This window comes from Syngnathus typhle, linkage group LG2 (assembly GCF_033458585.1).
Source record: "Syngnathus typhle isolate RoL2023-S1 ecotype Sweden linkage group LG2, RoL_Styp_1.0, whole genome shotgun sequence".
Lineage (NCBI taxonomy): Eukaryota > Metazoa > Chordata > Actinopteri > Syngnathiformes > Syngnathidae > Syngnathus > Syngnathus typhle.
In genome coordinates this window covers 9252650-9280183 of record NC_083739.1, presented here as the reverse complement: position 1 = coordinate 9280183, position 27534 = coordinate 9252650, and the positions used below count along the sequence as shown (strand labels likewise).

At 40.2% G+C, this 27534-nt stretch overlaps 3 protein-coding genes across 11 annotated transcripts in view; 1 reads left to right on the top strand and 2 right to left on the bottom strand.

The window, feature by feature from the left end:
• The first annotated feature begins 323 nt into the window (after positions 1–323).
• On the top strand, positions 324–8985 carry gdap1l1 (ganglioside induced differentiation associated protein 1-like 1). The gene is made up of 6 exons (XM_061272833.1): positions 324–514; positions 2638–2830; positions 4143–4316; positions 4665–4759; positions 5532–5646; positions 5722–8985. Exons 1-6 carry the CDS (start codon positions 332–334, stop codon positions 6063–6065), a joined length of 1104 nt encoding a protein of 367 aa, XP_061128817.1. The 5' UTR covers positions 324–331; the 3' UTR covers positions 6066–8985.
• A 409-nt stretch (positions 8986–9394) lies between these two features.
• Positions 9395–12479, bottom strand: fitm2 (fat storage inducing transmembrane protein 2). The gene is made up of 2 exons (XM_061272835.1): positions 12278–12479; positions 9395–11467 (listed from the first exon to the last, which is right to left on the bottom strand). Exons 1-2 carry the CDS (start codon positions 12448–12450, stop codon positions 10858–10860), a joined length of 783 nt encoding a protein of 260 aa, XP_061128819.1. The 5' UTR covers positions 12451–12479; the 3' UTR covers positions 9395–10857.
• Positions 12480–13453: 974 nt separating this feature from the next.
• rap1gapa (RAP1 GTPase activating protein a) overlaps positions 13454–27534 on the bottom strand; it is a 37298-nt gene continuing 23217 nt past the window's right edge. For 7 of the 9 annotated variants that reach the window (XM_061272808.1, XM_061272809.1, XM_061272810.1 and 4 more), the window contains 21 exons: positions 27190–27384; positions 26140–26243; positions 25737–25815; positions 25554–25607; positions 24975–25058; positions 24387–24487; positions 24035–24164; positions 23160–23315; positions 22920–22991; positions 22756–22842; positions 22517–22666; positions 19969–20103; positions 19038–19115; positions 18293–18402; positions 18098–18217; positions 17701–17812; positions 16834–16945; positions 16441–16520; positions 15350–15391; positions 15190–15237; positions 13454–15106 (listed from right to left, as the gene is read on the bottom strand). In XM_061272808.1, the coding sequence (XP_061128792.1) occupies positions 15383–15391; positions 16441–16520; positions 16834–16945; positions 17701–17812; positions 18098–18217; positions 18293–18402; positions 19038–19115; positions 19969–20103; positions 22517–22666; positions 22756–22842; positions 22920–22991; positions 23160–23315; positions 24035–24164; positions 24387–24487; positions 24975–25058; positions 25554–25607; positions 25737–25815; positions 26140–26243; positions 27190–27384 (1968 nt within the window). In that variant the 3' untranslated portion in view covers positions 13454–15106; positions 15190–15237; positions 15350–15382. The remainder of the gene's footprint in view (positions 15107–15189; positions 15238–15349; positions 15392–16440; positions 16521–16833; positions 16946–17700; positions 17813–18097; positions 18218–18292; positions 18403–19037; positions 19116–19968; positions 20104–22516; positions 22667–22755; positions 22843–22919; positions 22992–23159; positions 23316–24034; positions 24165–24386; positions 24488–24974; positions 25059–25553; positions 25608–25736; positions 25816–26139; positions 26244–27189; positions 27385–27534) is intronic. The other 2 variants (XM_061272811.1, XM_061272813.1) reach the window with 2 other exon arrangements.

Here is a 27534-nt window from a genome sequence, read left to right as displayed (position 1 = left end):
TAGAAAAATAAATTATATAAATGTGTGCATGTACATATATTAATAATAAAAACAATCTGCCATTTAATGGCAAAACTAGACAACTCCATGAACAGACAATTCAGTTAAACTCCCTGTTGCAAACGTTTCTTTTCAGTTTTTCTCGTTTCAGCACCGGAGATGTCAGTCCGCATGCCGCACAGCCAGAGATGCTCTGCTCATGCACACCTCCCCTACCCCCCATCCGTGCGGCATCATCTCGCGATGACCCCCTCCCCTACCACTACCCCACCCCACCCATCGCTCCCTCCTCCGGTCGCTCCTCTCCTCTGCACGCTCAAAACGCTCTGTCATGGCGTCTTCCAACCATGTTACCCCCACCAAATGTGGCTGGTGGCCCATCTCGGCGATGGACGGGGACGGCAAAATGACAGACGGTGATGAGTGTGACGACCCTTGCACGGCTGAGCCCAAAGCGCTCAACAAAGACAGGCTGGTTTTGTACCACTGGACGCAATCTTTCGCCTCCCAGAAGGTAAGGTAGCAGAAAAATAGAGGCACCTTGGTGCTATGCTACGGTATGTGTGTCTGTTTTTTTTTTTTTTTTTACGGCGTGTAGTCGTCCATATGCACGGAAAAATATGACTGCAGCTGTGCGCATCTTTCGCTCGACAGATTTTTTTTTTTGTTTATTTCTTTGGTTGCTATTTTTTCGGCGCTGCAGCAAGGCGCTCATTTCCTCAACGCGTGGTCAGTATTGAACGTGTAGAGACGCGCGCATCCTCCTCCACCTTTCCATTCCGTGTGACTGACAAATGACAGGCTGAATAATTTATTCACATGACGCGCTAAAGCAGCCCCCCCCCCCCCCCTCCTCTGCAGCTGTACCTTCCTCACACATGTCCACAAATACACACATCACGTAAGCACAGGCCTTGATTTGCACTTATGTGTTGTGTGTTGCGGAGTACTGGCTCACACGTGAGTGCCGAATGCAAACAGTTGTGTTTTGGCAAGTCTGCGTTGCAAAATTGCGTGCAATGCATATTGAAAATCGTTGTGGTGAGCAGTGACAAATGCTTGGCTCCCACATTTTCAGATATCTGAAGATTACCTTATTTATTATTTTATGTTCTTTAACGACTCTAGTTTTGCAGCACTGTACTTCCTCCATTTCAAAGCAAGGTCTAGGGAAAACCTGAAATGTCATACCGAAGCCTTAATCACAAAGTGCATCCTTTTCCTATTTCTTGTAAAATGTGCCACGTTACAATGCCCGAAACATTTTGTTGGTGTTGTAAAATACATTTTGGCTAGAATCAAGTGTAGTGTTGTTAATAATCCCTGCAGTCTCCATCGCTACTAGTGTTCATTCAAACTTGAATTTATTTAACACCCTTAAGGCGCACCATTTAATCGATACATTAATCAGAGGTGCAAATTTAGTCTCAAGGCATTTTTCACAACCATGATTAATTCGGTTGCATGCCCTGCCCTACTCAAAATTCGGAATAACCTTTCTTAGATAAAAACAATTTTGGGCTTTTTTTTTTTTTGCACTCGAGTTGTGTTTATAGTAAGCACATTGAAAACTGTGCATGAATGACGCCTTGACTCACAATCCAGAACCAATCATGTTAAATAATACAATACAACCTCTGGTAAAAAGTTTTAAAAAGTAAGTACGTCAGTGTCTGTGGACAAACAGGATATTGAATAGGCCAGGGGTCATCAAATGAATTATATATGATTATATGTATATTACCTTTGGCACAATGGTGATCTAATTCCTTAGGAATTATTTTGGTGGCTTTTTTTTTTCTAACCTGGGAGTAAGACACTGTACTCACACACATCGGTAGTCTCGAGGTGGGTTCAATGACTGCTCACAACGAAGGACATCTAAAAAGTACACAGAAAAAGAAAATAACTCATCGAATGCACCAATCAGTCACATCTAATACACCAAGCAGAACAATTTTAGAATTTTTAACAAGATTTGACTAAAATCCAAATTATAAGAAGTAATGGCATTATCACACATCAGTACTCAGTATTGGCCAGTACTAATGTAAGTACTTGTACTCATTTGTAAGCTTTATTCTGTGACTCCTGAGCATCTGAACCACTTGGCACGATGACGAGTGACTAACACGATTACATAACAAAGTGTCGTCGCAGCTTTGTTAGGAATCTCACAAAATCCTCATTCCGACCAATCAGTTCATTTGCAATTGAAACAAACAAAAATGTTAAAAAATAACAGATTTTATTTGTTTCAATGGCTAACAAGTGTGCATCTTTACTTTTTGGGTTTTATGCTGTATCAATACACTTTGTTGACACTACTTTTGTCACTAAAGTGGTGACAAAATGCAGTGGTGCAATGTGATACAAGTTTTATTTGCTCCGTGACTTTCCTCATTGAAATGAATGGAAATGCAAAAGCTGGGTTAAAAAACCCAAATTTTGCCGCTCCGTCTTTTGTCATTGGTCTGGGCATTCTCTAACTTGTGCAAAAAATGAGTACGATGACTTTTTTTTTGTTGCCATTTTCCAAACATCACAGATGCTTTTGAAATGCAATTACCCCCCTTTTCTCGCTTTGATAAAATGGCAGCAGATTCTTTTCAACCGCACAATGCTCGATGTTTGCAGGTCCGCCTAGTGATCAACGAGAAGGGTCTGGTGTGCGAGGAGCGAGATGTCAGCCTGCCGCTACAGGAACACAAGGAGCCGTGGTTCATGAGACTCAACCTGGGGGAGGAGGTGCCCGTCTTCCTCCACGGCGACAACATCATCAGTGACTACAACCAGATTATAGACTATTTGGAGACCAACTTTGTGGGAGGTAAGATTTCATGCGGATTTTGCAAGTCAAATTGATCAAAATAAGACATTTGCAAACTACTTGTGTGATATGGCTTAGCTGTTGTTTTTCACTAAGTAATATCAAATAAACAAAAGTAATTGTTTAATAAACAGTAATCAAGGATTTTCTTTCTTTCAAATATTTTAATGCAACTAGAATTGTATCTAATTGATAGATTAATCGATAGAATAATCAATTAAAAAAACATTCAATAATGGATACAGTTCATGAAAGCCCATTCAGGGTGTAGCCTCCCGTTATCTCAAATCCTGTTGCTATAGGCTCACTCGAGACCCGAATGAGAACAAGCGGTATAGAAAATGGATGGATAGATAACTGCGTGTGTATACATTGTATGCATGCACACACGGCTGTAAAGCTTGGGTGGCCCGTCTTATATTATTGTCCATTCAGCCATTATGCTGTTACGTAATCTTCCGGGAGCCTCAGACCAGAAAAGCTGGCCGTTAACCGCACAAGTCCCTTGTCTTCATTTAGTTTGCAGCCATGCATGAAAAGCCCCTTAGTCCCCAACCTAAACACTGACCAGAGATTATTTTAAGAGATTCATAAATATTTCTTTCCTCTAAATGTCATGTGACGTCTGATGTCTCAACATTTTCTCGTCAAGGAAGACAATCTCAAGCACTTGTGTGAATTTTAATATCATCATCAGCAGCCACTTTACATTTGTGTTCAGGTAATCGGATGGCTGCTTAATTATTTAAAAGGAAAAACGACTTCATCTTCCCTTGATCAATTAATTGTGTTGCTTTTTCTGCTGTACCTGCATTGGCCACTGAGGGGCAGTAGTATACAGTCATACAAACACAAAACAGTCACCTCTACTCTTAGTGACTCAGACTTCCTCAGTTCATGCAGCAAGGCTTGGTTTTATGACTTCACCAGTCTGAACCGGTCTAGAAACTATCCCAACTATTAAAGCTCCAAGTTGGAGGCATGCCCCAAACCACAAACGATATCAACAGTCTTGGTTTGGAGTTTAAATAGTTGGCTTTTCCACACCTACGAAGCTTGGTGTAGTTCGAATCAAGGCTTGTTGCATAAATCCATGAAGAGCTGAAGAGTCTCCTAAGACAACCAAAAGAGTGAAGTTGCGATCGATTCAATGTCCTATGAATGAAATGACCTCGATGAATGAGAACATTCACAAGCATCTGTCAGTCCCAGTGGCAGAGCTAGAGGCAGCCCCCCCCCCCCTTGGAATATTCCTGGCCGGGTGCCAGGCCAGATAATTGACTTTTGTGTTGTATTAATTTCTCACCTGCAGACTCGGTGGCTCAGCTGATTCCGGCGGCCGACTCACCAGTTCACGAGCGCGTGCACCAGTACCGGCAGTTGTTGGATGGCCTCCCCATGGACGCGTACACGCACGGCTGCATCCTCCATCCGGAGCTCACCACCGACTCTATGATCCCAAAGTACGCCACTGCTGAAATACGTCGTAAGTGAAGCCAACTTGCAGGGATGATATGTCCTTTTGAGGATGGAAACGTCCGGCTGAATTTCTGTTAGGTTTGCACTAAACGTCCATGTGAAATTAAACTGGGGAATTTGGGGTAATTAAAATTACAACTCACTGTTCTGCTAAATGTACTTCTTGGAATTACTAGGAGCCATGCGCTTGACACAGTCCACAACATTTAATTTTCAAAATAAATCAAATAATTTTAGTTTAGTTTCGCCATGTAAAGCAAATGGCCCACAGACCGGTACTGGAGCCTTGCGCATCATTAGGCTTAACGGGATCAATCCACTCCAGTATTTGTATGTCGTGTGTTTACGACTGTAGGGCATTTGGTCAACGCAGCAACGGAACTAATGAAGTTAGACCACGAGGAGCCCCAACTTACGGAACCCTATCTGTCCAAGCAGAAGAAGCTCATGGTCAGTTCAGTGCATGAACGCTTCATTTTTGCATGTAATTTTTTGATGGGCAAATGAAGCTTCAAGACGATTCATGAACCAGTTGTTGTGTTGACTTCGACCTCTAGATGGCACTCTCTGTTCACCAAAGAGCTGAAAGCCCACCACTTGCCATTTCTTAAAACCCTCACTTTAAACCAACATTGCCATCTAGAGGAGCCAAAGAATACAACAATTGGTTCATGAAGCTTCATTTTCCCCATCACTACCTCCCTGTTTCATTTTTGACACAATACCTTCAAGTTGACTCCGTTTTTTGTTACGTTACAATTGTAATTCATTTAACCGACATTTTTTGTCTCTTAACCAAGCTCATGCTTAGCCTGTCACTTTTAATGTCACTTTTTTTAATGTACTTGTTCATTCGCCATGACGTCACACGTTCCTCCAGGTGGAAAAAGCCGTGCTTCGACTGCGCCACAAGTAAACAAACAATTCTGTGTCATTTCACCAAGGCACAGAGTGAGAGTAAGCAGGCCCAATAGCTTAAATGATTGAAGTTTTCTTCTGCACCGCTGTAGTTTGAATGCGTGAAATGTTATAAAGAGCTATATTGATTAAAATAGAAAATGAATCTGATTGAATGCATTTCAACAGGTAAGTTGATTCAACAATGACAAGGAAATTCTTATACTAAGCGTGATCATTGAGGGACTGGCTAATTACTCGACTTTATTGTTCCTCTGATTAATGCGTGGATGTTTTTTTTAACTTTCTATCTGACAATCGACAGGCGAAGATTTTGGACCATGACAATGTCAACTACCTGAAGAAAATCCTGGGAGAGTTAGCCATGGTTTTAGATCAAGTGGAAGCCGAACTGGAGAAAAGGAAACTGGAGTACCAAGGTAGGCAGGCACGACGCCTCTCCGTCCCGGTGACAAACGTCGGCAACAGCGCAGCACTGTCGTTTCCCCTCGCAGGTCAAAAGTGTGAGTTGTGGCTATGCGGACCTGACTTTACACTAGCCGATATCTGCCTGGGAGCCTTGCTGCACAGGCTCAAGTTCTTGGGACTTTCTAAGAAGTACTGGGAGGACGGCAGTCGACCCAACCTGCAGTCCTTTTTTCTGCGCGTGCAAAAACGCTACGCTTTCCGAAAGGTCCTGGGCGACATCCACACGACGCTCCTGTCGGCCGTCCTGCCCAACGCTTTCCGAATGGTCAAAAAGAAGCCGCCCTCCTTCTTCGGGGCCTCCTTTCTAATGGGATCCCTCGGCGGGATGGGCTACTTTGCCTATTGGTTTTTAAAAAAGAAATACATGTAGTGAATGTTCTCTCCGTGTGTTCGATGTCCGTGTATACGTGTGACATTTTCCGTAACATTTGACAACGGCAGGAAAACCGTACTGAATATAGAAAACAATATTTACCGGGGCGAGTAAAGACACAGCGTATGAAAACATTCCATAATAAGACATTTCTTGACTGCACATTTTCGGGCACTCGCGGCCTTCGTCGAGCTCATTTGCTCTTGTGTTTGACCTCTGTTGAAGTCATGCAAGCGGTTCTCATAATACTACACTCCTAACAAACTGGTCTCACGCACGCACACACACACACACACACACACACACGCACACACACACACACAAGGGTTAAGTGACCTTGGCATGCCGCGATCCAACGTCATTACTCATAGCTGCTAAAAGCATTAAGCCACAGGAAGACTGTATCACTTTCGAATCCGGGCCCGTGTCCAAAACAAAAACTTATGACAGAAATGTATTTATAAAACATCTTAAGCCTTGAAAGTTCTTAGAAACTAAAAAGTGCTCGGGGGGGAAAGGAGAACTTTCCAAAAGCTTACAGGACAAGTTGTTTTCAGTGTTTCACAAAAGGAAAATTCATTTAGAAAATTTTAAATTGCTATAATAAGAATGAAATATATCGATAACTAGTAAATTGTGACTAAATTGAAGAGCACATTTTTCCATGAAAAAAATATCACTGCAAAAAAATGACACCATTTTATCTAAAGTTATTATATTCCGAAAAACCATCATTGTTTTTCATCACATACACATTTTTCCTAAAATGTTTCGGTCTTTATTCTTGAAAAACTGACTTTACCCTAGAAAAAAAAAAACTAGTTTCGAAAGAGCTCCACTTTAATGAACAATGGTCAACTAAATGATCTTAAACTGTTTAAAGACTTTTTCATCTTTTAAATATGCGTTATTCCATGAAAAAAACTGTTCATGTAAGAGTCCAACTCTTAAAATAATTTATTATTATACAATACATTTTTTTCCCTCAAAAAAAACATGAATTTATTCTTATAAGACTCCCACTTAATTTTCACATTTATTTTAAACTCAAATCTGAAAGAACTCGTCATCGTTATGGATACGGGCCCTCGTACTTACTCTAAAGCTCAAAAGTGGCGTGTAACTATATACAAGAACATGACTAAGCGCCGTTTCCTAACATACCAGCTGTACATGGGCAACACATGCACACACACTCACGTCCTCTTGGTTGATGTGAGCACTAGAGATGAAATCACACCGTACACTCTCTGCAGCCACCAAGCTCGGGGGTTTGCGTTTCCTCGCTAATTTTGTCCTGCGTGGAGGGGGAAAAACACAAAAGGGCACGTCCTCTTCCACGCGTGTGTACATTTCTGGATCCCCAGCAATAATGAGCAGGAAAAATGAATGAATTCCGTCCGCTGCTGCTTGTTTGTCTTTGGGTTTTTATTTGCAGTGGTAATGTCAATATCGCGGCAATGATGAAGAGTTTGGTGACTAATTTCTGACCTTGATTGAGTCATACATTGAGTATGTATGCCACCTCTGAAAATGACTCAAGGCACACCATCACACAGAAATTGGCACAAGAAATACATCGTGTTGCTTTGAGACACTACATTGACTTTTTGGAGATAAAAACGTATTTGCTGATGTGTTGTTTTGACTTACGACTAACGATTGTTTTAATAATTAAATGATGAATTGGATTTAATATTTTATCACCCATCCCTTCAAAAACAGGACATTATTTTAAATTGACTACAAACATTTATTGTTGACGGGGAGAAATTCCGAAGATTTTGACACTTTTTAAATGAAACAAGGTCTGTTTTTGGCATGGCAGTTATTTCTTAAATTATTATTTTTTTTGTATCTGATCCATCAACTAATCTAAAAAAAAGTAATCATGCTGCCCTATTTTTCTATAAAGAAAAATATTAAATTTCTGTTTTAAGAATTACTCTTGGAACAGATTAGTATCATTTCTATTCGTTCCATTGAGAAAAGACCATTTGAAATGCATATCTCGAGTTATGAAGTCGATTACGTCAGTGTCTCAAAGCACCAAAATAATAATGATCCCATCTCAATTCACGCACTAACTTATTTGGTGTAAAAGTCTGAACACTTTGCTGCATTCTTCTGGCAACGGGTGGACAAACCGGTTACTTAAATGGAAGGATTTCATTGCTGTCCCTGTCACTGGTATGTTAATGCAAGACTAATCACATGACCTCTGCCACACTTCCAGCTCAGACATTTGCATCGACACATTGTTCAACTTGTGTATGGTGGAGCGTTGCTCCTGCACAAGGAGCAGCAAAATGATGGCACAATGTGGCAAGGTAGTTTTGGCTTGACAGCGTGACTTTAGTTTTGGAATCACAGCTGCGATCAGAATAATAGCGGTGCGTTTAAAACTTTTGATTCTGAATCCAAGCATAGAAAAAATCATCACATCAAAATCGGTTAAGATTTTGCTTTCCTGCAAATCACTGAATTGTATTCGAGCTTCACTTCTATGCTCATTAGTGGACTTGGATTTGATATCGTTCAGGTTTCGATTTGGAATCGAATGTGCAGCATTTGAAAAGTGTTTGCGAGAATGGAAATAAAAGCAATTGTTAGGACATTGAGTCACTTTTTAAAAAGGCACCGCAACTATTATTCTGAACACAATGTCGGTATTTGCAACACTCCACTGACAAAGCGCGCGTACATTCATTTTATTTCCTGGTTTGGTTTTAATTCCGCCTCTTGACAAGGCCGGGAACCTCGTGCGTCACGCACACACAATCGAGAGATTATACTTGTGATTGTGGCCGTTCAATCTCACAATAATATATGTTTATTTTCTACCTTTTATTTTTTTATATTTATATATATGCATTTATTTATGGTGCTTTTTATGATGTTTGTTCATAAGCCTTAATTTATTCTGTTGCCATCAATGAAAAATAAATACTTTAAAAAAGTACTGAAAAAGTGTTTGGTAGATTCTTCATTGTGAGTGCTGTCACATTAACGATCAAATTTGACCTTTTAATTCACTTCAATATTGATCAACCTATTAGTAACATTGTTGGGGCTTGAGTCATGTCATTGAGCAATCAGCTTCATGTACTAGTATAACAAATAATATTCAGTGGCAAATGGACCTTCTTTGTTCTTTCCAATGTTATATATATGTATTTATTCTTTCTAGCGTCAAGGTTTTGGGTGTAATTTAATACGTATCTGTTTAGCATCATCTTTAAATGTGATCTTATTAAAAATGGTAAAGGCATGCAACACAACCACCATCAGTAAAATGGAATAAAATTGCAAAAGATTGAACAATATCAATTCATTTAAACCTTTAATACAAGTTTTTGGCACCTGCAGGTGTGTAACAAGAAAATATTTTCTTGACAGTTTGATGAAGCTCAAAGTATGGAATACAAATGAAAGTACTACTTGACTTGTACTAGTAATTGCATATGTATATCTTTCTATGAAAAAAAAACAAGATGGTCCCAAAGCCGAAAACACAGACCGTGGACAAGCGCAAGCGTCGTCTTTTCACCCAGCTTGACATAAATTTCACCATGCAAAGCAGCACAACACAAATTATTTCTCAAACTGATACAGAAAACTCCCAATATTAATATTTGATGTTCATCTGCGATAATACCCGAGGCCAGTCAGTCAGTCAAAAATGAAAGAAAAAGGCAACAAACCCTTTGTACCAATTTGCCGCAGGTCGAACAGAACGTTCCTGGCCTTTAGCATCATCTTTTGGCATGTTGGTGCAAATGTTAAAGTGACACATCAGCAGCCAAGCTCAGCACATCATTTGCATTTTTAATCAAATCATTTGTAAGGGCAATGTTGTAAAATGACTTAGAAGTGGTTTTGTATCACAATAGACATGCATTAATATATAAAAAACTATCAAATTAATAAACAACCATTGTGACAATCGATTAATTGTGTAGAGTCTGGAGACTTTATTCAACTTAAATTTGTCTAGATACTCATGATTTCAGCCTCTCAAGAGTAAATATTCCCCAATTTCACAAGTGTTTCACAAAAGCATCTTTTGTGTTAACATCTGCCGTCAACAGATTTCCCTTTCAGAAACACTCAGCCACATTTTTTGTTCATTTCTGGTCATGTTAGCTCAAACCAGAAAATAATCTAAATCAATTTGTGCATCTCCTGCATTGTCACATTGAAACACAGTATAGGGATGGAATCCCCTCCTCCAAATATATGATTCACTGTTTAATTGATTACTAAGCAATCTTTAGCGTTTAGTTTTCCATAGATTAGGTCTAACAAAACTTTTCTGTACTCAAACAGGGCTTTGGCCCCATCGTGTGGCAGGCAGCTTGTTGCCAAGGAACTATGTTTATGTGACACATCAGGAGCTGAGTTTGACAGTCAGGTTACATTTGCAAAAATCAAATCAGTAAGCCATTTATTTGCATGACAACATTGTAAGACCACTATATTAGTATTTTGGGATCAGAGTTAGTGGTCTATTTACAGTTTAAACTATCAAAATAGGCAGTATTTTTATTTTAAAAATATTCGGAGGGTCAATTACATTACAATTTTCAGTAATGGGGATTATTGTAGTGTCATACACAATTACAATCAAAAGCTAAGTCATACTGCTTCAACAAGATTACCACACGTATGTCTTTAATAAAAACTACAGTGCTTTGCTCTTACGTCACACCAACGTTGTTCTGTACGCAACGACCTCTGAATAACTTAAATAAGAGTGTAGTGTATCGATACAAGCGCGCGGGCACAGCTAGGTGTGTTGCTTCTGTCCTTTGAGCCGGGACTGTGGCGGGAGACCCGGTGACAGCGCTTTAAGGTACCAAAAGCGATATGTCAAGAACCACGCCAGCAGCCCGCTCGCAGTGCCCAGCACCTTGTGAGACACGTCGTGGAAGTAAACCGAGGTGCAGAGGAACATCCACATCCAGATGATGACTATGAGGTTAAGCGCCACGTACAGAAGGTTAAGGACACCCCTCGGTAGCGCAGACATACTCGCTGTCTTCAGAGAGGCCATGGGCGCCGTTTCCTCCACGATTAAGAGGGCGGAGTACGTCAAGATGAAGGAGTGCCCCGAGATGTCAAAGCCGTGCCAGTGGAGCCCGGCGCGCCGACAGTCGGCTTTGGACGAAAACTGGGTGTTCTTCACGTCCATGGAGTCGGTTTGATAACAAGAGCCAGTCACGTCCTCGATGTAGAAAAAGGTCTCGGTGCACACGTACCACACGGCCGTGGCCACCACCAGAGAGAAGAGCCGTCTGCCCAGGTAGACAGCGTTCCGGCTAAAGGCCGTGTTGGAGAGGAGGATGAAGGGAGTGAGCAGCAGCAGCGTCCATCCCCACGATACTTTGACAAAATAGCTGTAAGATATACAAGAGGATGCTTGTATTCATTCAGCCTTCCTATATGGGAGGTAAAAGCTTTGCACGCATTTTCTTACGCAAATATAACTCCTAATCTCAAAAGTCACAAACAGCAAGCTTCGAGGCCAGAAATCAAATGTGAAAATGTTTTCAAGAGGGAAGGATAAAACAAAACAACTGAAATAATGTGGCTGTAACTTTGGACAACCTCGTAAAACTGCAGACGTAGCTGTGATCAGAAGAATTACATTCATTTTGATGGGAATCAGCACACACCAGCCACAATTTTAAAATATATTTGCAAGTGTAAATCCCAAATACTACTTCTCCAGGGCTGACGTATCAATAAGTGTTTTGCTGTGTCCACTAATGAGAGGAGTCAAATGCAGAGGTCAAATTTCTGTACATTTTATGTACATGTGTGTACGTGACTAGTAAAGATGATTATTGTTCTTCCCTCCAGCTTAGCTGGTTTCAGCTAAAGAAAAACAGCCCCAAATCAAGCTGCATAAAGCAGAAAGGTGATTTACTTCCACACAATTTCCTTTCCGTTCATGCCTGATGACCTCTCGCAGGTAAATTTAACGTTTCATTGGAGCACACCAACGAAGGTACTAAGTGACCCCCAAGTTTTGAAAAGTAGTGTATGTATATAAAATAGATATATCTAAATATACACAAATTATAGAAACAATACACGCGATACAAGTCAATACTCATCCAGTTAAAAGTTGGATGATTTCTAGCAGGGACTGCCCTGACCTCAGCTGGCTAAACAACAAATTAGCCATCTTTAGCTCTACTCACACGTTCAGGAAATTTCTTCTGCTGCTGAAATACGTCTCCGGCACGAGCTGGAGCTCTTTGAGAATGGATCCCACGACTGCAATTAGCAAAAACATCCACGGGAATTTGTGTCTGACGGCTGGTATCCTCCACAGAGTCACCAAGTTACACACAACGACGTCCACCGCCGCCATGTTGACAACTTCCCCCGGGATGGACTTATTCGGCGTTTTGCTTGACGTGATAACGCGTACATGGTACATTACTGCCGTCTGGTGGTGACACATTGAATGGCACGCATTCACAGGCACAGGAGACTCGACGCCTGAATGCTCGCGGTTCAGCACCCACAGTCCCGGCTCTTTTTTGTTTTTTTTGTTTTCTTTTGTTTTTTCTTTTGTTGTAAAGCGCCCCCCCCAATTTTCTTCCCATGTCACTGGATGTTTTTTTTATTTGGCTTATTTACTGTACTCTATACTTGTGCACTTCCTAACCAGACGTATGACAAAAATGCCAATTTTAAGATGGACATTATGCACACATTTGTTTTTTTTGTTTTTTTAACCAATGAGCACAGGCGTATCAACATCTATTTTAATCTTCAAATGCATATAGAAAAGATCCACTGCTCAACTACAAAATGAACCACATATGGTACAGTGAATCCCAACCCCCCACTCAGGTTTAAATGGCTAACTTGCTTAAAAAAAATCCATTCAAAGTTGCCACTAAACTAAACATTTAATGCAAGAACTAATTTTGTGCATGTTTTCACCCAAATCTATTTACTCAAATATTTCTACATTTCAAACAAGATTAAGGGTTTAACACCTGGGACGTCCACCCATTATGTTTTAACATAGCAATAACATTTTCAATCCAAATAGATGTAGGATTTACTATTACGTTTGAAAGTTAGGGTTGTATGTAGGAAGCTATTATCTATAGGTATGATGGCCTTTTTTGGTTGCCAGAATTAAAAAAAACAGAACTAAGATGACTTGCAAACGGAAGTTGTATTGTGGGTAACAGGCCGCGGTGAGTTTGATGAAAATTATTTCATGAAATGTCTGCTTTTTTTCATTCTCTCATTTAAACTGGATGCCATCCTCCATGTGCACTTTTCTTTCCAATATGGAGGCATTTTTGACAGCTTATATTAAACGTGTCAATAAGAATACGCTGACCAACGCAAACCAACGTAGCATGGGATTTATTTACAATAAAAACAACAACAAACATTTGCTTCATGAACTATATTTGTTTGTGGTAAGGCAACTGAAATAATCCAGATAATATACAGATGCTCCCTTTTACACAATAGCCAGAAAATTATTTAGAATCAATATCCAAAAGCTCTCAAAAATACAATTTTAAATGTACAGTGCTGAACAATAATGCACTGTTGATTTGGTCAAGCCTTTTTAAATTTTGCACCCCCCATTTTATATTTTATTTGCACAATCAGCAGTTGAATTTGGAGCATTTTTTCCAACTTCAAAGCCAATAAAAACTCCTTGTTTTAAATTTCTTGTACTGAGTAAGGAGTTGACCCCTGTTTCACACACAGTTCAAAACATTCAAATTCATGCAAAGGAAAAAGAACATCCCCATCTAGATAGACGTCACTCCAGAATCAACTTAATCAAACATCCAAAGAAAACCAAACTGGAAAAATAAATAAAAAGTGGTCAAGAAACACAAAGCATTAAAACAAGTCAATGTTGCATGCTTCCAAATTCCAAACAGCATATATTGGCTGTACTGCACCGACTCGTTGGAATCCTGTACTGCCTTTCATCATTGTCTGCGGGAGGGAGGTTTGATTCCATTAAAAGAAATACAGTGGTGCCTTAAAATACAAGTTTAATTACTTCCGTGACCACTCCATAATTATCTCTCCCCGTTGAAAGGAATGGCCTCCCAAACCCCCTAAAATGTTTTCTTATCAGAAAAATAGCACTCTATAATATCATAAAACAAAAGAGCAGTAGCGTAATTACAGGGAGTATAAATAGGTAAACAGTTCAGCGCATCATAACTAAATGCTTCAATTCAATACGCTTTACTGCTCTCGCTGAAGTGCCCACCTTGGCCGCCAGGGGTCAGTACAATACAGAAAAATGAAGAGTCAAAGCTAACCTCGGTGTGATATTATAATAAACCGCTTTAATATGGGCCTCAAGTATTTGCCAAAGGAAAAGAAAAATTACCCAATGACAACTGCATCTTGAAATAAGTAGGTTAACTTGTCTCAAGGCACCACTGTATAGCTATAATGCTGGAAAACCAATTTGGGTATTTGTTTGCAGATGTCAATAACTGCTTTTATTGATAATATACTCTTATTTATTTTAGGATGTCCAGTAACATAAGGCAAAGAGACTGCAGACAAAAACTAGCCTTTCAGCTAACGAGTGACTTCACATTTATTACAGTGTTAATTGCCGTACACTGTCCCTTTTAAAAATGAAAGAAAATGAATTTGAATTAAACCAGATTAAAACCCGCAAGGTCATTTTGACACAGATTTTCACAGCCTCCTTCTTACCCTGTGGAGTTGAAACATTCAAGAACACAAAGTCTAACGTGTTATGCATCAAGACAGAACAGGTTGCGGGAACCATGAGTGCACAAATGAGTGCCACAAAATCACACTGTGCCAAAGTTTGGCCCTCCTGGCGCATCTCCTGCCATATGTGAATGCGGCATGCTGCAACCTTCACCGAGCAGCTGTCGAGTGAGGAACCGTGCCCGACGCTCGTTGCTTTTCTCCCGTGTTCGGCACATCGGTCATAGCCAACGCCTGCACTGGCTCATCTCCCGGAGGGGCTGTGATTGATGGGAATGCTTTGGAACAGGAAAAAAACACAATTGTAAGCCAAAAGTTCCACGGAAAAATAAATAACAGTCTAATGGAATGATGATCCAACCTGAAGATGGAAATCCGCAATGCGAGCAGGTGGGACGGGCTAACAGTTCTGCACAAAAAGCAATTAAAGCACAATGAGATCAAGACTCGACAGACAGCGGTGCCTTGAGATACAAGTGACTTTTTTCGATTTGTTTTCGCTGTGGCTTGCGAGCACAAACCTGAGATACGAGCGCTGTACGACGGCAGTGAACTCAACTCAACTAAACAAAAAACAAAGAGAATTACATGTTGCATATATCAAACAACCATACAGATTTAAGTGCTCTAGCTTAATGCTGCCACACAATGGGAAAGGCCATTGACTGGCTATAATTTAGCATTAACAGTCAGCATGCAATATCCCTTAAGGCAATGGATATTTGAACATCAACAGTGCAGCAAAACATGTAGACAGAAAATATGACAATACTCAAAAGCATAGATTATTTATCTTCTACAAGGAGCAGCTTACAAAGTCACATTAGTTGGGATACTATTCTTAAATGTTTGCATCTGAACGACGTCTTATACTGCCCCTGGTGCCCAAGGCAGGCACACCAAATGAAGCAGTACAGAAAAAATGAATAAAAGCATGTAATTATGACGCACAAACTGTTTCCATTCTTTTTAATTATGTTATTACACTTTTTTTGTATGAGGAAGAGTATAATGGAGTGTGACTTTCCTAATTAAAAATAACACTCCAAGCATTTTAGTCAACAGACTAATGCCATTTCCATTCATTTCAATAAGGAAAGAGGATTTGAGATACAGTTGCTTTGAATTACGAATATAGTGACGAAACAGATTAAATTCATATCTCAAGGTACCACTGCATAATGTGAACATTTTCACCATGACGTTGCACATGCAGCATTTGCGGGTGGCAAAAGCTCAAGATTCTTCCTTGTAAACAAATCCGTGACATGTCATTTCAACAAGCCAGTAGCTACCATTGATGAAACATACGAAATGGATTGAATGATGATTTTAGTCTTTTTGTACTTTGAATGCGTGAAATGTCAATCGGAAAGAAGATTTTACAAAAACTAAATTGTTTCCATGGGAGAAGGAACGAAATGAGGGTAATCGTTTACATTTCAACAACTTGAGTTGCTAAAGCAATAAAATCTGATATAATTAACATCATTTAGGGACAGATTAATTAACTGAGATTTCTGTTGGTGGAATTCAATGAGGATTCCCCTCACTCACATCTTTTGTCAGATTAATTTGGATATTAGCAAAGAATAAGACCGGGTAGACTCACCGACGACGACTGCTGATCGTGAGGTCGCTCGAGTTTGATGCGGATGTCTGTTCCTTTCCCCCTCTCACTTTTAGCAGGACCTGAACAATTGATTAGCAAACACATAGCATTATTTCTCCTCCTACGCTCACATACAGTACAATGTACCCGGAAATTAATCACAGCACTAGAAATTTTGCACGTTTTGTGATGGTGCATCAAATTGGGACAAACTATTGAGAAAACGAAAATTGATGCATGTCATTTTTTATTTTTTAATACATTTGCAAAACGCATTTTCTATGACATTGCCAATATGAAGTGTTGTGTGTAATATTAATGAAAAAAAAACTAGTGTCAAATTTGCCCTTGAAAATGCCAATAATAAAATGCCAACACATTTAATGTTCAAACCTGGCGAGGTGCCGTGGCTGTTGGTACTGGCGCTGCTCGCACTGTCGTCCATCCACGTGCTGTATGTGAGAGAGTCCCGCTTGTGTGGTGTCCCGGCAGATGACAAACTCTCCTAACCGATCGCAGGCCACAAGAAACACGCACATCAGGTGAAATGCACAGAACAATTCTTCAAAAAGAGGCTTCAAGCTTTTAAATGCCGGTCCAAGTTGAAATTTACTATCAAACTAAACATTAAGACACTTTGTGTATTCAAAACAGCCACGTGGCTTTGCCCTCAGAAAGGCTGAATAGGTTAATTCTTACAAACAATGCAAAACACAATAGACAGGGCTAGTAAATAGCATCTAGTTTGAGCTGTGGAACCCTTTCAAGCAATTTGAGCACAAATGGTGCATCAACACATGTAGACAAACAATATTACAATACTCGCAGGCACATTTTCTCTATCCTCTGCAATTAACAATTAACGTCACTGCCGCTCACCAAGTAATTTTGATTGTGTCAATGTTTATTCATACATCTGTATTATACAGCCCTAAGACGCACACACCAAAGCAGCTGCCAAATTACAATTAATGATGCAAAACCAATTAAGTTGTGTACATTGTATTATTTATTTAATGTTTACACCATATAAAGAATATTATTATAGAGAGCTATTTTCCCTATTAGAAAGCACATGCCAGTTAAAATTTTATGTTTTTTAGGGAGGTAAGATGAAACGGATTTGTTATTGTTCATGGATGTCTAATTAAGAATATGAACCAAATGTTAGTTTGAATGGCGTACCTTTCTAAAATGTGGTTTCTTAAGACTTTTTTACTAGCACCTTCCATCCTTTAGCTGCATAAGAACAAAACTCACCATGCCCGTGTCATAATCCTCCACCACCTCGTTGTCTTCCACCACGCTGGCAAAGCTGCTAGCGTTTGACGAGGAGCGCGAAAGGTCATTGGCCTCGGGGATGGATGGGGCCCTGCCACACAAAGAAACTGCATGTTGCGTTCAATCACAAATCATTATTTGTTTTTTCCATTTTATGGTGGAAATCCAAAATCAAAAAATCCAAATGATGCTGCTTATGTGAGATTTCTTTGCGTTTTTGTTTTTTAGTCGAATATAAAAAAAAATAAACGACTATGTTAAGACTTAATTGGCAAATTAATAAATTTTCATTATCATTACTATTTCCAAAGCAAGTCTTTTTCACTACATGGCCCAAACAAAAGATACCTGACTCCACCAAGATCAGAGGTCATACCTGTTTTTGGTGGTGGTGAGAGCCTCAGGTGAGCTCTGATTAGATGAGTTGTCCGATTTCTGATCCTGAGAGACGTGGCCGCTGTCGGGTGTCTTTTGGGTGTTTGGGGAATTCTCTCTGCTGCTCCGTCAGACACAAGGAAAATGAATACTTCTGTAATTCTGCTTGAGCCAAGATTATGTATTCAAATTGCACCTTTTCTCCTGCACTTCCTGAATATTTTCAATCCCGATGGCACTACTTCGCCTGGAGCTGAAGGGACCAGACTTTTTCCTGGTGGGGCTTTTCCCCGGAATAATCAAAGACTGCCAGGGAAGAGAGAAACAGAAATTACAAACTTACAGTACTCATTATTTTACATTATTATTATAAATATCTACTTCTACATAAAATGACTCTCTCTCATGCAGCTAATTAAGACAACCAAAATATTAGACAGCATCAATCAACACTTAAAACATTTTCTTTTTGGAACAGCTCATATTGAATATTATTTAATGTTGTAGCTGTACCTAATGTTGTGGCCAGTGAGTGTTTTGTATTGTATTGCTGCAATCACATTTGCAATGTGAATAAATAAAAGGTTACATAAGCTGCATTTACCCAAAGTGCCCTTCAGCAACCTCAGCTTTTAAGCATCAAAATAAACCATTGTATTCGTATGTAAAATTTGGGACTTAACTTATAAGTCAAGCACAGAACAAAAAAAAAAAAAAATCACTTATGCAGTAATGTACATAAAAATATCCAAACTGTAGAAAATGATCATTTAGCAGTGGTGTCTTAAAGTCATATTTAGACTTAACTTACATAAGATCTCTTTCAAGTTATTTAAAAAGATGGCATGAACAAGGACTTGGCCATGGTGCAGTGGTGGCGAGCAGACAGAAAACATAGAGAACAAGCGTTGCTTGAAAAATAGTGAGAATTAAACATGAACCTCTTCTACTGATCCTATTCCTATGGCACTGCCTCGACGTCCATATTTACTGGGACTTTTGCCTGGGACAAGCAATGACTGAACCAGGCAGGAGGAGAGAGATGAAGAGAGACAAGGGGGGGGGGGGGGGTGTTTGACAGTGGACAAGAAGGGTCAAAATGAGATCATATACAAATACATGAGATTCCATGCGAGTCGTGTCGTTCAAACAAAATACAAAGCGGACATCATTTTTCTTCCGTGTGGTGTGACACAAGCGACTGGATTAGAGAAAGAAAAGGTGAGCCGGATAGTGAGCCTGTAAGGACAAGAAGATACAAAAACAAAATAAAGCTGCAGATGACACAAAGTAGCAGTTATACATTGGGGTTCACACCAAAGCAGTGTTATTGTTAGTTTGGCAACCTGGAAGTGGAACACAGCAATGCACCTGTTTTGAAATACCAAATACATTTTCGCCACCTTCATAAAGTAAGTTACAATGTTTTTCTTAAACATCTCACGATGCGGCCCACCTCTGCTAAAATCGGCTCTATCCTTAGTTAAACAGGATCACTCAATTCTAACCCTGAAAGGCCAAAAATATATTTGGTTCAGCTATGCATGAATTCCTAAAAGAACTTGTTCAAAATAACAAAACGCTCAGGTGCACCTTTGAGGAGGTGCGCGACATCACCTCATGCTGATGCAAGTCTGCCGCTGCTGCAAGTTGAGTGGCACGGGCTAGTGTTGTCGGACAAACGTGCAAGCCTTGTGAAGTGAGAACCGAGCCCCGCGAGGCGCATGACTTCAGTCAAGTGCTTCTCTGTGAGATGTTAGTGCAGCAGGCAAGTGAGAGGAAGGGAAGGGACAAGCTCTCATAGTTCTACGGGACAAAAGGGGGCCCGAGGCGCGGCTCTCCAAACACCAGGAGGAGCAGGGCTGTACTTACTATCCCTGGGAATTTGGGGCTCTCTGCGGGTGTGCAGTGGTTAAAGCTTCCGCTGAGGCTAGCCGGCACCGTGTGCGGCTTCTTGAAAGTAAAACCCATGGCGTCCATAGACTGGCTCCTGCTGCGTATCACCCGCTAGGGAGAGAGACGAGGAGGGGGACATGCATTGAAATGGCGACAACCCCTCGGCATTGCTGCTAGATGAGATGAGAGTCACCCTCACCTCTAGAAAGCCTGACGCACCATTAAGGCCTAAATAATATAATCACTGTTATTTTGACCGATTTTGTAATCACGAATATTCATCATTATGTTAAGGGGAGAAAAAAAATATTTTTATATTTATATTATCACTACTTTTCAACAAATGGCATGTAAACAGTTTTTAGTGCGACACAAAAATTACAAATATAATACACCGATTTTCACTATTCAGTGGCTGGTCCGTTCCCTATTATATAGGTGATTTATAATAAATTATCATAATTGATGCACATTAGAAATGCATAGAAAAAGCACTAAAAACTGACCCTATTGACTACTGTTGTGCTCAGGCCAAAACCATGTCTAATAAAAAAGCATTGCTGTTGCTCCTTCTGGAAGCCAGGGAACTACAAAGTATGCTGAAGTGACATCTATAGGCAACTATAAACAAACCTTGTAGATATTTGCCACCAAGAAACGCGAGACTGTCGTATGTATATCGTGACTTTGAGAAGATGAAAAGAAAAACTGGCTTCTCAGCTCTCAAAATAAGGAGCAAATACATTCATATTCCAAACCGTTTCTCCTCACGAGAGTCTCGGGCATGCTGGAGCCTATCCTAGAGGACTTTGGGCAGAAGGCGAGGGACACCCTGAACTGGTCGCCCGGGCACACATGGACAAACAACAGTTCACGCTTACAATCACACCTACGGACAATTTGGAGTGGTCAATCGACCTACCATGCATATTTTTGGAATGTGGGGGAAAGAGGAGCACTCGGTGGAAACCCACGCAAGCACGGGGAGAACATGCAGACGCCACAAAGGGAGGCCGGAGCTGGAATCAAACCTTGCACCGCTGAACTTTAAGGCGGACAGTGCTCCACCGTGCCGCCTCTGCTTTATTCAAGTTTCAATAATGTTTTGAACCCCTGAAATTGTTGAATAACTTTTTAACTCTAATGCCAGCTCTCAGCAGTATTTATGAAAACAGACTGATTTTAACAAGACATTTGTAAACTTCTACCTCTACTTCGGAAAACAATAACCGCACCAGTAACTGAATCAGTTTCAAAATTGTTGATATTGTTTAATCCTTGCCTGGTTGTTAATTCCCCCTGACAAAAAGGTGGCTCAGAAGATGTTTAGTGACCTCGAAAAGGAAGCGAGGGGAAAGTGGCATTCTGCGGGAAAAAAGCCAAGTGTGTTGATATGCAGGCGTAGCATGGAGAAGCAGACACATCTGGAGGTGAAAAGCACGTAGAAAGCAAGGAAGGATGGAAAGGCGAGAGTGGTGTCACGCAGAGGAACAGAGCGTCTTCCTGCTAAAGTCGTCATAGTCATTAAAGAACAGTTTAACAGCCACGGAGGAGGCGGACAGAAGACAAATGCAAGTTTCATGTTTCACCCCGCATCAAACACTGGGCAACAACAACATTTAGTGTCATGTTCGGTTGTAGTTCTGAACTTTTTTTTCAATGTCACTTCGTCAAAGTACAGTGGTGCCTTGAGATACAAGTGACGCGGGCTGTCATTCGCTGAAGAAAGATGGGATTCAAAATAACCACATAGATTTGCTTTAGATGATGCCAAATTAATTCGAACTAAGAGAAAATGCCATAAATAGGTTAACGAATGTCATGTGTATGTCGGGCTGAGAAATGTGACTTCTTTTTCATGGTTATGTCTGTTTTATATTTCCCCCAAGTTACGTATATACAGAAGGAACAGCACAATGTCAATGTTGTAATTTTCATTTTAAAAAATCATTATTTAATATGATCAGTAACAATTGTTATGTAATAATTGTTACAATCATCATCAATAATAAATTATTATTGAAAACGAATATTTATTATTATAAGAACATTGTTTACTGGCTATACTGAATTGAAGCAAAAAATCTGGCAAAAATGATTTTCCATTGACTTATCTCATCACTGTATCATTGTATAAAGTACAATATTGTGTAGCGAACTTTTTCCTATTAAAAGCCAAAATATTTTTAAAACTTTGAGGAAGGTTCGAGAGGATTAATTTCTATTGCACTTTTTTCTCCGTACTAATTCTGATGAACAAATGGGTACAGAGAGAGCCAAATAACAGTAAATAAAATGATCAACTAAGCTTTTATATTTCTTTCATAGCTTCAGCTCATATCTCAAGGCACAACTACAGGTTCGTTCCACATACTGAGAAAAGCATTTTGTCAATTTCAACACATTTCCAAGAATGCCAAACTATTCCTTTCCTTGGTGTATATTTTTTTTCACTGAAGCAGCATCATTTGAAAAGGAAGCGGGATTATTTGTTGGAAGCCTCTGCTGCCGCCTCGACAGTTACCTTGAATGACTCAAAGAAGCCTCCTCCGCCGCCGCCGCCGCCGCCGCCATTCTCCATCTTGTCGTCATCTCCCCCGACACCCATCATGGCCTGGGTGTTCACGTGCAGCTCCTCGTAAAGTGTTTCCAACAAGGCTGACCTCGTTCGCTCCTAACTCAGGCGTGTGCACACACGCGCAAAGCACACGCTTGTCATTTTTAGCACAAAAGAACATCAAACAATGAAGAAGTAAGACCCACCTCTAACTTTGCAAACTTTTCAGCTTTATAGCAGGCGTATTCAGCATTGATGAGTTTTGTGAAAAGGAATTCAAGGAATTCAGGGCCCTGGACGAAAATGCTAGATCTGACAAAACGTATATGCTAATGTGACAGTCCTCATTTACAAGTTGTTACTTTCTTACTTTTTTGAAGACAGCAGGGTTTGGGAGGGCGGGACCGAAGAAAGGTACGTCATCCCGTGCTGTCACGGACACCTGTAAATTTTAGGGTAAAAAAATGACGCACATTTTTGCAATGGTCACCCTTTTCATTGACAATACTCATGCATTGTTGTGACAGACTCTCTATGCTTCGCTTTTAAATCCATAGGTACATATACAACCATAATTATAGTTAAGTATAAGATAAAGAAGGTTATTTACCTTGTAAAGAACATTGTCTGAACACGGATTGACCACTTGGACCACAACGTAGCCATGAAGGAAGTTGGAGGCGATCATATCTGGCACAAAGGGAGTGTTTTCTTCTTGGAATACAATTGCCACGATGTCGTTGCCTATATGCCGCTTTCGCTGTAACTGTAACACGAGAGACACATCGCAAATGAATCGCCCATGTATCACAATTTCACATTGCGAACGACTACATGCAGCATAATGGCGAGTACCGTATTTTCCGGACTATAAGGCGCACCGGACTATAAGGCGCACCTTCAATGAATGACCCATTTTAAAACTTTGTCCATATATAAGGCACACCGGACTATAAGGCGCACCATTAATGCAATCACAATTTAATAACTTGAAATAGTGAAAACAATAACAATATATCAATAATGTTAATATCACACAGCACACAAAATAAACATGTAAAGCTTACTTTAATAAGTACAAAACAAAACAGTCAGATAGATCGGTAAACTTAAAAAGGTAAAGTTCCATCCATCCATCATTCTCTATTTGGTCCATATATAAGGCGCACCGGACTATAAGGCGCACTGTCGGCTTTTGAGAAAATCTGAGGTTTTTAGGTGCACCTTATAGTCCGGAAAATACGGTAGTTTCTATGGCAGTCAAAATATTGCGTCATCTCAAACCAGTCTGTGCCAGAGGAAAAAAAAACTCATTGTGATTTACCGCAGCGGCCACTGCTTTAAATCAAAAATGATTGAGCGCTGCTGTCAATGGCTGTGTGCGACTTCTCTGAAGAGTGCTTCTCTAGCTGACAACATTAAACAAATGACTGCACCGGGAACAGTACGACCACACAAAGGTGAGTCAGTATTATATGACAGTACCTGCTGCGTGTCCCCCTCGGTGTAAGGCAGCTTTGTGGACACGTGGAACATGACCTCTTTATTGCCATAGTTGCAGTAGATGGATTCTGTGCCAGTCTGGCCGTGAGTCACGTCCAAGCCTCCACGGAATCTAACAAACACATTTTGAACATGAACACTGCACTTAAGTATAGAAAAACAATACTTAGATAACGACTCAATTAAAATGTGATGCACATAGGTGTGTTGTTTTTAATGCCAAAAGATATTAGTCGACTTCAAACTCGAATCATCATTGCAGAGTGGTAGAGATGACAAATGTTTTTTTTTGTAATACAGAAGGTGTCATTAAATGATTTCAAGTCATGGTTACCCTTTAAAGTGGTGAAGCTCAATTTTCTCCCCAAGAAACTCCAGAAATTCCACAAAGGCAGGACTCTCTTGGTTATTGCCAAATAACTCCTCCTCTGAAGTCTGCGTCAAAAAATAGGAAATTTAAAAGCAATGTTTAGTGTAAACATGTATGAAACTAGAATGCAGTTGTAAAAAAAAAATCTCACAGCTTGATGTCATGTCATGATTCGTCATGAGAAGTTACGAGTAATCTTCCGCACCCGACAGATTAGACGAGAGGGCGTAAAGGATTACTGAAAGCAGTTGTGCTGAACGCCATCATTAGGACGGAAGCACTGAGCGTTGCTCGAGGAAATCGAATTTGAATTTACAACACGAGCTTCATTATTCTTACTTTGCATGGGAAGTAGTTTGTTCATATTTTACTACAGAGTACCACCTAAAAAAAGGATTTAGCTCTTTCATGTACCCCCGTCATTACCAACATTAAAATATTATGGAGTGGTTGAATCGAAAACAGGGTTTTCGTACTAAAAAAAATATATGAAATATAATTGTAAAACTGCCGAACAGCAACGACAACTTACATTTATGATGGATCTCTTACCTGGCCAAACTTTTGATAAATGACCCCAAACTTGAAGTTGTTGCTGATGACGTGCTCATCAAATGTCACAATAAGTCGCGAGGCCTGTGAAAAGTAAATTATACATTCTTTCTGAAACTGTGCAAAGACTGACAACTATAGGACTCGATTGTCGAGCTATTGTATTGAACTCTTTTTCATAATTTTAGTTTTACTGTTGTTTTTGGGCAGGGTAAAAATAGCATCCAGTGAATCCACTTGGGCATCTAGTAGTACCGACCCCAATCGGTCTGTACCGATAAAAGTACAGAATTCAGTACCCATCCCGAGCCGTGATTGAGCCAACGTCATGCAAAGGAAGATGGTGATTTTTATTTTTCAAGTCTGACTTGACAGCGGTAGGTCTGTAAAGGCATCATAAAGATGCCTGATGAAGTCGTATCTGTTTTTCCAGGTCATAGAAATGCTATTTGATTGATAGGGTTAGGGTTAGGATTGATAGTTTGCAGCGGCCACACTGAGAGATTTGCGGCCTCTTTTTATATCATCATTTATTTGATCTTTATGGGAATTTTAAGTATTCATAAGTAGTTCACTTACTTTTGGATAAAGCACTGGGAAGAAGCGGTCCACGTTGACTTCCTCACAGACGAGCTGGGGAAAAATACATTAAAAAATATATATATATAATCATATGTCTAGTGTTTGCTACACTTAGGTTATTTCACCACTCGATGGCAAAAAATTAATTCCACACGCTGTCCCTTTAACTCAAAGACTCACCTTGGCCATTTGGACCACATTAGGAAACTCAGTCAGGCAGGAGATGGGGATGACGTCGTGGTATGTTTTTTGCTTGGTCCTGGTCAAGTCATAAAATAAACCTCACATAAATAACAAGTCATATAACATTTCTCAAACGTAATGGAGGATCCGGGACAGGCCATTATCAAACTTCCCCACCCTTCCCCTCTTGCTCATCCCCACCCACTCACTGGCCTAAATAGTCCATCTGTTGCCCTACTGTGGAAATGACACTTGTGTTGACACTCTCTCATGCTTTATGACTTTTGTGATAACATTGCTAGGGGGGATGCGTTGATGCACTCAATACTGAACATTTTAGGCCAGATGATTGGACTTTTTCTGACCAATTGAACTCTGCAGTGCCGCATGTATGGGTTACCTAAGCATTAGTCGGAGATGCTCCTGGTCACCGATCACGTCGTACTTTAAAGAGAACACCAGATGTCCCAGGGCGCCGTCCACTGAATAGTAATTAAAGTGTTCCTGAGGGCACAGTGCAAGGTTACGGCCATTAGTAAATATCATTTCCTGAAACCCAAGCACCCACCCACGCATAAGCACGCGCACACACACACACGCCCACACACACACACTTTGCACAGCATCCAAACCCAGATCAAATTTGTTCATATTGAAGAGCAGGTGGTGAGGCTTAATGTAAATCCACTTCTACAAGTACAGAAAAATGTACATTGAGGCTGTTTGATGCCAGACAGTTGCTTATTCATTAGCTTATTGAGGATGATTTTGCTCATTCGTGCTGGAAGTGCAATTGTAATGCGTATATTGCGGAGTTTTTAAGTAGTGGGGACTGAAACCATCTTTCCCTATTGAAATTAATGGAAATACCATAAATCAGTCTCTCATGAAAAATTTCTAATGTTTAATAAGTTGTAAATTAGCACATAATACATATATTATACTGTATACAACCTATGCTTATATTGTAAATATTATATAATAGAGTATAATAATTGCTTAAAATATTAAATATTGGCTAATATTGTATGTTATGAAAACATATAGCCACTAAATAATTCAATAGTGTGTACATCATGATTAATTCATGATGCCTCTTTGTGGTGTGCGCAACTTGGCCACCAAGCAGCAGTATAATAGAAACAGCTTGGCTCAGCTAGAGTAATTGGTGCAGTAATCCACAGTAATGTGAAATAATTTTTGCAGAAAAGCTGCCTAGATCTCAAGTGCGATTCTTTACGTCGCAACTCCTCACTCAGCTCATCAGTACGCAACAAAACCGTCATTCTAATCAGGATGAAAATATACCTGAGTATTGTTAGATTGTCTGTTGGCATGTGTTGCTGCACCGTTTGTTTTCAAATACCCCTTATTTAATAGCACGGCAACATCGATGCTATTCCTTATCCTCAGATTGAATCTCCAAACATATGCAGTACTATTGACAAACCTTTGGCAGAAAGTGTTTGCGGTAGAATGTGGCCGTTGCGTTACATTCCAGCTTTGTGCGGGTGTCCGGGGACAAAGTCTGCAGCGGCTCCGATGGGTCCGGATTATTACCCAGCTCGTGATTTGTTCCCTCAATCCAGTAACCGCCAAACTGCGGGAGAAGGATGAGAGGAAAGGGGCTCTTCCTTCCCAAAACCTGTCACAACATGTAAACAAAGTTAAAAAGCCAATAAAGGGGCAAAACCAATATCTCGTGAAGACAAAGACTGCACAGCAGTCTTGCTAACAAGTCAGCTGTTAACTTTGTCATGTGTCTGTCATGCAGGGATCCACAAACACACACACA